This window comes from Dipodomys ordii, unplaced genomic scaffold (genome assembly GCF_000151885.1).
Source record: "Dipodomys ordii isolate 6190 unplaced genomic scaffold, Dord_2.0 Scaffold102, whole genome shotgun sequence".
Taxonomy (NCBI): domain Eukaryota; kingdom Metazoa; phylum Chordata; class Mammalia; order Rodentia; family Heteromyidae; genus Dipodomys; species Dipodomys ordii.
In genome coordinates this window covers 4074211-4085485 of record NW_012267318.1, presented here as the reverse complement: position 1 = coordinate 4085485, position 11275 = coordinate 4074211, and the positions used below count along the sequence as shown (strand labels likewise).

Here is an 11275-nt window from a genome sequence, read left to right as displayed (position 1 = left end):
GAGCAAGGTAATGAGTACATTTCTTATCAAGCATTGTTGCCTCCTCCTTTGTTTTTCCCCTACCATCCCTTCCCTCCCATCTCTACTTCTACACTCCCCCCTACCCCCCCACCCCCCTCCCACCAGAGTTGTAAAGTTCATTTTTCGACATAATGCCTTGTACATCTCATTGTTGCAATGGGTCCACCTGTATCCCTATTTAAATGATTTGTTTTTTCCCTTCCCTTCCACAAATTATACCAACATCAAATACAGTGAAAACAGGGATTATACCGTGGGGGAGGGACATACAAAATGACAAAGAAATCATCTTATAAATATGTTAGAAACAATAGCAAGAAAGAAAAAACCACTTGTGTCCTCATCTTGGGGTTCATTTCGCCTATCATCATCTTATCTGACCTTTTCTGCTTGTCTCAGACATTTACTAGTTATTGCAAATAAGGGAAACCATGGGACCTATGTTTCTTTGGGTCTGGCTTACTTCACTTAATATAATTTTTCAATCAGGGGTATTTTCAAATATATACCCAGAAATATATATATATATGTTAATTTTCTTGATCTTAAATTTTAAAAAAAGCATTAGTTGTTTAAAAAAAATCTGTTCTTCAGTTTAAACAAGCTCTAAATTTGTACTGTAATCTCAATACTCAATAGAAATAGTCACCTAAAAAGATGACTGAAGATGTACTGAAACCTCAGCTGCATCCACTTTCATAAAAAGATTTCAAATAAAACAGCAGTTATGTATTGTCCTCTCCCCACACCAAAAAAAGAAATACTGACACATCATGAGGAAACAAAGCCCTGGCTATGAACTACAAATCAGTTCTCAGGAAGCTAGTATTTAAATGCAAGACAACACAAAGGAATCAACAAATGCATTAACTGCATTTTACTCAATTCTTAATTGTTAAAGATACATTAGCTATTTGGGAAGTGGAGATCTTCTTGATCCAGGTATAAATATAAGACTCTATTCAAAAAATAACTAAAGCGGCACTTATACAACCACTTTGGAAAGCAGTCTGGAGGGTCCTTAGAAAGCTAAAGATTGACCTCCCTTACGACCCAGTCATACCACTTCTAGGCATCTACCCTGAACAACAGGAACCAATATACAAGGACACGTGCACCTCCATGTTTATTGCAGCACTGTTCACAATAGCTAGGATTGGAAACAACCTAGATGCCCCACCACAGATTAATGGATCCAAAAATTGTGGTATCTATACACAATGGAATATTATGCAGCCATTAGAAATGACAAAATAATGGCATTTGCAGGGAAATGGATGGAGCTAGAAGGAATCATGTTGAGCGAGGTAAGCCAAGAACGAAGAGACAAATGGTACATGGTCTCCCTTGATAAGTGGATGCTAAATCCAAAATGTAAGTGATATGACAAAACTAACAGGACTTAAGAAACAACTCCCACTCATCTGGTTGAACCACTACTAAATATCCCCATGCTGCTGATCACATATATGGTATATAACATGTGAGCACCGTTATATATTACAGACTGTGATAGACAATTTGCTCCAGGAAAGTTAGAATGAACTTGTGACTTTAAATGAGCATCATTATTCCACAATACTGTGAATTTCCGGAAATTATGCAATCACTTAATCACAATCAAAAAAAAAAAAAAAAAAGAACCTCGGGGAAGGGAGGGGATGGTAGGGGGAAAACAATGGAGGGGTAACAATGTTCAAGAGGAAGTGTACTCATTACCTCACTCATGTAACTGTAACCCTCCGTATAGTATCTTTACAACAACAACAAAAAAATAAAACAAGAGAAAAAAAATAACTAAAGTGGGCTGGGAAGGTGGCTCAGTGGTAGAGCGCTTGCCTTGCATGCCTGAGGCCCTGGGTTCCATTCCTCAGCACCACATAAGCAAAAAGAAAAAAGCCAGAAAGTGGTGCTGTGGCTCAAGTGGTAGAGCGCTAGCCTTGAGCTGAAGAGCTGAGGGATAGCACCCAGGCGCAGAGTACAGGCCCCACAACCAGACCCCTCCCCCCCCAAAAAAACAAAAAACTAAAGCAAAAGGACAGGGGGTATGCCTAACGTGGCAGAGTGCCTACCTGGCAAGTGTAAGGACCTGAGTTCAAACCTTACTTCCTCCTCAAAAGATACTGTTAAGCAAAGGCTCCTATTTTTTAATTAGTAAAAAGGAATTACTGTTCTACAAGAGAGCTAATGTTTCTGAATCCTTACTACATACAAGGCAGGGCAAAGTACTAGAAATTCATCTTTAAACAAGTGTAAGTAGCAGGTGCCACTTAGTTTCCTCTGCTGTGGGCAGAGTATGAAAGTGAACTACGATAAGGTAGACAAGACTGGGGATCTGAATCCAGGTATCCTGCCTCCTAAGGTAGGTTCTTACTGCCTCGGGTATACCTTCTAAAGCACATACAGGACACTTCCTAAACAGCAGCACACAAATGAACTGGATGGACAGTCTTCCTTCAGTTTACCTGGAGATGCTTCAGTGATGACATTGAAATATTTAATAAAATGCTACTTTCTTGGCTTTGCCTCCAGCTGCTTTCACTTTCAAAACAACTTTCTTTCTTTCTTTTTTTTTTTTTGGTGCCAGGACTGGGGCTTGACTTAGCCTGGGCACTGTCCCTGATGTTTTATTCACTCAAGGCTGGCACTCTTACCATTTGGAGCCATAGCTCCATTTCTAGCCTTTGTTGATTAATTGGAGATAAGAGTTTCACAAACTTTCTAGACCAGGCTGGCTTTGAACTTTGATCCTTAGATATCAGCCTCCTCAGAATTATAGGCATGAGCCACTGGTGCCTAACTTGAAGATTATTTTAAAGAAACAAAACCAGCTGGGCACTGGAGCTCATGTCTGTAATCCTAGCTATGCAGGAAGCTAAAATCTGGGCTTGTGACTGGAAGCCAGCCCAGGCAGGAAAGTCTGTGAGACTCTTTTGTTTTGTTTTCTGGCCTGAGCGCTGTCCTTGAGCTCTTCAGCTCAAGGCAAGTTCATTACCACTTGAGCCACTTTCAGTTTTCTGATGGTTTATTGAAGATAAGAGCCTCACAGACTTTCCAGCCCTGGCTGGCTTTGAACTGTTATCCTCAGATCTCAGCCTCCGGAGTAGCTAGGATTACAGGCGGAGCCATAGGCGCCTGATGAGACTCTCATCTCTAATAAACTGATCCCAGTTGGAAGCCAGCTCAGGCAGGAAAGTCCATGAGACTCTTATCTCTAATAAACTACTCAGAAAAAGCCAGAAGTGGTGCTCAAGTGGTAGCACTAGCCTTGAGCACTAAGAGGCTAAGGGCAGAGCCCAGGCCCTGAGGTTAAGCCCCAAAGCTGACAAAAGGACAGGACAGGAACCAAAAAGTACACTAAAGTGGCTGGATTCTCCTGAGATTCTTGGTACTTTGTACACACACCTCTAACGTGTGCATGCCATCTTGTGAGCCAAGATTACATAAACCAGCCGAAAGATAAAATTAGTATTAAGCCACTGGCACTCTCCCATGTGTTCATATATTATCTCCTTAACTACCTAACAGTCTGAATTTGGCCAAGAGAGAAATTATTTCCAATGGCTATCTGAGCTCCTGGCACACAACACACTCAATAAAAAGCTGTTAAACTACCAGCATGTAGGTTCTACAAAAGCTGTAATTAAGCTGATCGTAATAATCAACCTTGTTTATATTATTTAAAACCTAGGTAGTGATTACAGAATTTACCAAGAAAGCTTTAGAGGCCAGTAAAGTCTACAAGTATCTCCTGACTGTGCCAAATTTTAGCATGCTCTTGAGTATCTTCTAAGAAACTTCAAGCTTCAAGTAAACTTGATATTGACAGATAAGTATCTTTGTGAAATGAAGACACTAGGATTATCCTCAGAGACTTATCTTTTTTAGTTTTAGTAATGGAACTTGAACTCAGGTCCTTCCTTCCTTGCTTATAGCTGGTGCTCTACCATGTGAACCATTCCTCTAGTCTTGCTCTTTGTAGGAAGAGTTGGATATTTTTTGGGGGGGGGGTCCGGTCGTGGGGTCTGAACTCTGGGCCTGGGTGCTGTCCCTCAGCTCTTCAGCTCAAGGCTAGCGCTCTACCACTTGAGCCATAGCACCACTTCTGGCTTTTTTCATTTTGCTTATGTGGTGCTGAGGAATGGAACCCAGGGCCCTCATGCATGCAAGGCAAGCGCTCTACCACTGAGCCACCTTCCCAGCTCAGTTGATTTTTTTGAGATGACTTCAAGCCTCAATCCTCCAGGTCTCAGCCTCCTGAGTAGCTCAGATTACAGATGTGACCCAATCAGTACCTGCCCCTCACTGAGCTACCATGAGGAAAAAAAATCAGATCATTTGTATAATTAGTGGGAGATAGCCTTATATAATGCAAGTTCTAGTCATGGTATGGGCAAAACATAATTCTTACCTATTATAACAGTTTTGAGCAAACTGTTAAAAAACAAATACTTCAGCCAGACACCAGTGGCTCACACCTGTAATTCTAGCTATTAAGGAGACTGAGATCTGAGGATCTCAGTTTGAAGCCAGCCCAGGCAGCAAAGGCTGTGAGATCCTTATATCTAATTACAAAAAGCCAGATGTGGAGCTGCCTCAAGGTGCAAAGTGCTAGCAAAAGAGCTCAGGGACAACACCTAAGCCCTGAGTTCAAGCCTCAGTATCAGCATACATAGATACAACAAACAACACAAAACAACAAGAATAAGACAAATACTTCCTGTTGCTTACATTCCCTAGCACATTCATTCTCTCAGACTCAACTCTCCTTTATTGTTTCCTACCTACCTCCTAGTTAGATAATGAATGACTAAGCAATAAATTTTCTTAATAACTTTGAGACTTGGTAATGGTTAAGTTAAAGAAAAGAGGCAAAGAGTTATCTGTATTGTAGAATAATTTGAATAAATTATCAATAGGGCAGTTCACTGTCAGCCAGCAAGTCCTGGGGTCTGGCTCAGAGCAGGGTGCCATGTCAGATGAATGGCCATAACCCATGAGTGCTGTCCAAGACTGGCAGGTATAGGAAAGCAGAAGCAACTAAGGAATTATGGCTTCTTTCTTCCCCATGCTTCTTTCCAAGTGCCTGTGTGTCTCTCATGTTCATCTAAAGGATTAAGGGCAGCAGAAAGCTGCCATACATGTGCACGAAGATAAGGAACAGGAAAGCAAGGACTACCTGAATTGCTGCCAGACTCTAGGAGCCTAACAGCAGTTTCTGAGATTTAAAATCTGCTAAACCAACAACAATAATAAAATCCTAGCACTAAACACAAGTAAACAAAACCCAGCTTGAAGAAATCTGAGCAGCATTCTCAGTGAGCTGGGAATTTGGAGGCATGCCTGTCAAGAGTACTAGTCCCATTTCCTCCCAACTTCCCACTAAAAAAAATACATATGGCCACAAATTCTCCCAGAAGCCCGTTCTTCTTCTTCCTGTAAGCGGCCAGAGGTGACCTGTGAAAATGGTTCGCTACTCTATAGACCCAGAAAACCCCACAAAATCATGCAAGTCAAGAGATTCCAATCTTCATGTACACTTTAAGAACACCAGAGAAACAGCCCAGGCCATCAAGGGTATGCATATCTGAAAAGCAACCAAGTATCTGAAAGATGTGACATTAAAGAAGCAATGTGTGCCATTCCGGCGTTACAATGGTGGAGTTGGCAGGTGTGCCCAGGCCAAACAGTGAGGCTGGAATAGGGTCAGTGGCCCAAAAAGAGTGCTGAATTTCTACTGCAAATGCTTAAGAATTCAGAGAGTAATATAAAACTGAGGGGTTTAGATGTAGACTCCCTGGTCATTGAACACATCCAGGTGAACAAAGCACCTAAGATGCGCCACCGAATTTACAGAGCCCGTGGTAGGATTAACCCATCCATGAGCTCCTCCTGCCACATTGAGATGATCCTTACTGAGAAGGAGCAAATTGTTCCTAAACCAGAGGAGGAGGTTGCACAGAAGAAAAAGGTATCCCAGAAGAAACTGAAGAAACAAAAACTTATGGCATGGGAATAATTTAGCATAAAATAAATCCAAATAAAATTTTAAAATACATATATTTTTTTAATTGGTTGTGGGGCTTGAACTCTGGACCTGGACGCTGTCCCAGAGCTCTTCAGCTCAAGGTGAGCACTTCACCACCGGAGCTATAGCGCCACTTCCGGTTTTCTGGTGATTAACTGGAGATAAGAGTCTCACAGAGGGGCTGAGAAGGTGGCTCAGTGGTAGAGTGCTTGCCTTGCATGAATGAGGCCCTGGGTTCGAGTCCTCAGCACCACATAAGGAAAAAGAAAAAAAGTCGGGAGTGGCGCTGTGCCTCAAGTGGTAGAGCGCTAGCCTTAGAGCTGAAGAGCTGAGGGACAGCGCCCAGGCCCAGAGTTCAGGCCCCACGACTGGACCCCCCTCCTCCCCGCCCCCCAAAAAAGAGTCTCCCGGACTTTCCTGCCTGGGTGGCTTTGAACCACAATCCTCAGATCTCAGCCTCCTGAGTGGATTACAGCTGTATACTACCAGCACACAGCCCCACTAAAAAAATTCTTAAAGAAAACTATTAGCCATCTTTTAAGCCATGGAGTATTGGCCTTTCAGTTTAGAGCAACAAGCAAACTAACATTTCTGGTGTTACATTCCCCTTTAACCTTTGTGCTGCAGGGTTAAATATGTGGTGGGACTTGGGTGTGGTACCAAGCCTGTAATCCTAACTTTGGAGGCTGAGGCAGGAGATTTAAAGTTGAGGCAGTCTGGGTTACACAGCAAACTAACTCTCTCTGTGTCTCTCTGTCTCTGTCTCTGAATAAGATGTGGTAGGAAATCTTGTCTATTTTAAAAATGCAGAAAAATCTTGGGTGTTATAGGGGCCAACTAGTTTTGTTTAAATGACATTACTCAGCACTAGTTCAATAGAATGAAGTCATTTTAAAGAAGCAGAAACTAACCTGTTCTGATACTGGTGTCCACACTGTAAACATTCGAAGTCCCAAGAAAAAGAGTATGTGAAGAGTTTTTCAATCTGGGGCTCTATCTTTAAGAGCAGGGGAAATGCAAACACAGGACTTTCCATCTCACCTGCAAAAGAAAAGAGAAAATTACTACTCATAATTAACAGCAAGAATTAAGTAAAATGCTGCCTTTCTCTACCACATTGTAAATATATGAGACAGAGCATGACAGAGACTAAATCACACACAGATTTACAGCTGGGCAGGGGGTAAGGGGTTTCTAAAAACATCCAGCATAGGTTTATTTGTCTCAGAAGCTTTCTTAGTTTTCTTGGACATTTATGAAAACTTAAGTAGAACCACTTATACTATCTTCTTTGATGGAAAATACTCCAAAATCCTTATTTACTATAACTGCATATATTACAACTAAGATCATGTAAATAGGTCAGGTGCTGTTCATTCACACCTACTTAAGAGGTTGAGATCTAACAAATGCAGTTCAAAGCCAGCCCAGGCAGAAAAGTCCCCATGAGATTCCTATCCAATTAACCACCCCAAAGCTGGAAGTGGAGTTGCAGTTCAAAGTGTTTAAGCACACTAGCTTTGAGCAAAAAATCTCAGAGACAGCTAGGCCCTGAGTTCTAACCCCAGGACTGATTTTTAAAAAATCATGTAAATGGGAAGTGGCGCTGTAGCTCAAGTGGTAGAGCGCTTGCCTTGAGCTGAAGAGCTGAGGGACAGCGCCCAAGCCCAGAGTTCAAGCCCCACGCCACGACCGACCAAAAAAAAAAAAAAATCATGTAAATGCTCTGCTATAAATAACAGATATAAAAATAACCAGATACATCACTTTAAGGCTGTATCAGAATTGGATAGAATTATGAAAAGTTTCTATTCTAATATGACACTCAGGGTCCACAGGTCGATCTTGACTCACCCCCTCAACATCTACGTGTGTGTATCAATCTTGTAGTCTAAAAGATTAGCAAAACTTGTAAGACTAAATTTTGTTGTCATTCAAAGAAAACTTGAACAGTGAATGCTGGCTTCTAGCTTTACTCTGACAAGTCATATGGACTTGCATTCTTTCTCCAAGTGCTTTACTCTGACAAGTCATATGGACTTGCATTCTTTCTCCAAGTGCTTTTTCCCCCTTCCTATCCTCAAGGAAGCTAAGATGGTTCAGGAGAGGCTAGTCCTCACCTCCATACTCCCACTCTCCACAGACAGCCTCACAGTGATCTGTAGAGTCTAGTTTTCTCGTTGCCTGGACCTAGGGCTCCCACAACATGGGTGGCTACACTGTCACCTTGGTAGGACTATGAGACTGACAGTGGATGGTATTGCCTAAGCTTGGTCTATAAATATCAGCAGTTACAAAGGCTAGTTTCCTATCAACCTGGTGTAAAAGTCCCACTGCTATTTTTGCACAAAAATGTAAAACCAAAACAAAGTACTTTTAATTAGAAATATAAATCAACCTTCTAGAAATGAAATATGCAATATTGTGTGCACAAGCAGTAGATAGGGCAGCCCAAATCTGATTAGTCACTATCCTTTAACTGCTTACTTTTCTAACTTAAAAGGCAACCAATTTATATTTTAAAAATGACATTAAAACTTCAGCTCTTAAGTTTTCATTGATGCAAACTATGTAAGAGCTCAGAACACACAGTAAAACAAGTCACTCCAAATACAGATCATTAAAGTAGCTTACATAGCTCCTAAGTTGACCTTAATGTGGAAATTTTATGAGAGGCTTAAAGCATCTTATACTAGAGACCACACAGTAGCGATGCCTAATTTTAATTCCTGTAGTATCTATAGTTAGCGAGATAGTCTCTATGCTTCTAGATTCTAACCCATTCCACCCTTCACCTAGTGTGCCTATTTTCCTAATGCAAATTCACTTGCTCATAGACTCAGCCACTCTTTGGTTCGAACACTGCTAACTAAAACTTTATCAGGTTCTGTCTTTTTTTTTTTTTAACTGATGTAGAACAGTTCTTTCAAAAATACTCTGCATCTTATTTGTTTTATTCCACAGGCAACATTTGTGAATCTCTTATGATACAAAAAATTCCCCTTGGAATGGTAAAGATTCCATCTCCATCTTTGCTGGTGTTTTAAGCCCTGCTTTTTGCACATGTCTTTATACTGAAGTTCTTTTCTGATTATGGTCCCCTCTACTAGGAACCAACAGTCCAACACCATCTTCTCCTGACCATTCTTTACCTACTCATCTTCAGATGCACCTCAATCTCCAAAAGTGGAAGTTCCTATCCATACTCCAGTTGGTTTCACTGTGTGTCTACCCCTATACCAGTATTTTTTTTTTTTTTTTTGTCAGCCTAGGGCTTGAACTCTGGGCCTGGGCACTGTCCCTGAGCTTCTTTTTGCTCAAGGCTAGTGTTCTACCACTTGAGCCACAGCACCACTTTCAGCTTGTTCTGGTGGTAAATTGGAGATAGTCTCACAGCCTTTCCTGCTGGGGCTGGCTTCAAACCATGATCCTCAGATTTCAGTCTCTTAAGTGGCTAGGATTACAGGCATGAGCCACCAGTGCCCAACTTCCTTATTGTTTTAAGAAAAGAAATGCAGCTGGGAGAAATGCACTCAAGAGACTAAGATCTGAGGATTGTAAGTTTGACACCAGCCCAAGCATGAAAGTGAGAGTCTTATCTCCAATTAATCACACACACACACACACACACACACACACACACACACACACACACACACACACACACACACACACACACACGGCACAAAGTAGAATTGTGGCTCAAATGTAGAGCACTAGCCTTGAGATAGTATTCAGGCCATGAGTTCAAGCCCTAGGACTGGCACACACACAAGCACACACACACACACACACACACACACAAATGCCAACACTGGAGGGAAAAATAAAATTAACCGAAGACAGCAGTTAACTTCCTGGGAGATAAGGAAGAACTAGGGAAGAGTACAAAGAGAACAGAGGTTGTTTTTGTTACATTTCTTGAATTTCAGAAAGGGAGAGCAAAATGGAAAATTTACAAGTTCACAATGTGTTTTTTAAAAACGATTAAAAAGATAAAGAAGTTAATATAAAAAGCTCAAACAACATTCAGGTTCAGTACAAGTTGCAGTTCTATGTGTTTAAAACATTGAAATAAGTATTAATATCCAGAATGACAAGACATGGATTGTAAACTTCAAGCAAAGTGGCTCATGCCTGTAATTCCCACTATTTGGGTGGCAGAGATAGGAGAATCAAAGTTCTAAGACAGCCTAGATGCCTTTCTCCAAAAAAAAAAAAAAAAAGTGAGAGCCTATCTTAATCTTAAAAAACAAGCCAGGTGTGGTGGTATATGCCTGTAATCTAAGCTATGTGAGAGGCCAGCCTAGTCAATGAGACTCTATCTGGAAAAAGGGCTGGAGACACAGTTCAAGGATTAGAGTACTTGCCTACTAAGCACAGAGTCTTGTGCTGGATAGAAGAGTTCAATCCTCGGTACAATAAAAAGAAAAAGAAATGTCTTTGGAGCACATTACATTTCATTGGTAAGATCCTAATCTCTACTGTGGCACCTGACCCTGTTGAAATGGCAAGAGTACAAGCAATTGAGGACTGTACTAGTCAAGCTGTATAAACATTCAACATTCGTGATTTCACAATAATAACTGAGAATTCCTTCTGTTACACAGAAAACCAGGTCCAAGTGGAAGGGGAGCAAGACAAGACCCATGATTCAAATGATTCAGACTGGGGGTGCAGAAGTCACATGTGAGCTCCTAGCTTAGGTGACAGTAAGGGATAGAAGATACCAGCAGAATGGAGCAAGGAAGCCTGACTCAGTCTGTACTCCAGGAATGTTCTGGAAATACCTCAGTGTTTGGGGGTAAGAAACAACATTGACAACTAAGGAGTCTGTGAGGTGACAGACTTGTACCACATCTCAGTTTTGGTGATAGTTACACAACTATTCACATTTAAGTGTTTCATTACATAAGAAACCAGGCTTTGGTGAAGAAAAAAGGAATATACCTTCCAATGGATATCCCACCTGACTGACAATGACAACAGTCTTGAGACATTGAAGGTGATGTCAGACAAGGAATGTGGAAAATCAGCTTATTATTAGCAGAACAGAGCAAACAGAGGAGTCCCTGAAATATGAAATCTACAAGACAGAGCCTGCAACAAGTAGGCAGACCGAAAACTGTCAGGTGTGGACAAAGACATTGTTTCCAGATAGACTATCTGAGCCTGATAAAATGAAAAAAAGTAAGGGGGGGAGGGAGGGGAGAGAGGGGGGAAAAC

The 11275-nt window shown here is 41.3% G+C and overlaps 1 protein-coding gene and 1 pseudogene across 2 annotated transcripts in view; one reads left to right on the top strand and one right to left on the bottom strand.

The window, feature by feature from the left end:
* Uspl1 (ubiquitin specific peptidase like 1) overlaps window positions 1-11275 on the bottom strand; it is a 41301-nt gene that overhangs the window by 15267 nt on the left and 14759 nt on the right. For both annotated transcript variants that reach the window (XM_013027314.1, XM_013027315.1), the window contains one exon: window positions 6961-7090. In XM_013027314.1, coding sequence (XP_012882768.1) covers window positions 6961-7090 — 130 coding nt within the window. The remainder of the gene's footprint in view (window positions 1-6960; window positions 7091-11275) is intronic.
* Window positions 5453-6056, top strand: LOC105993926 (annotated as a pseudogene).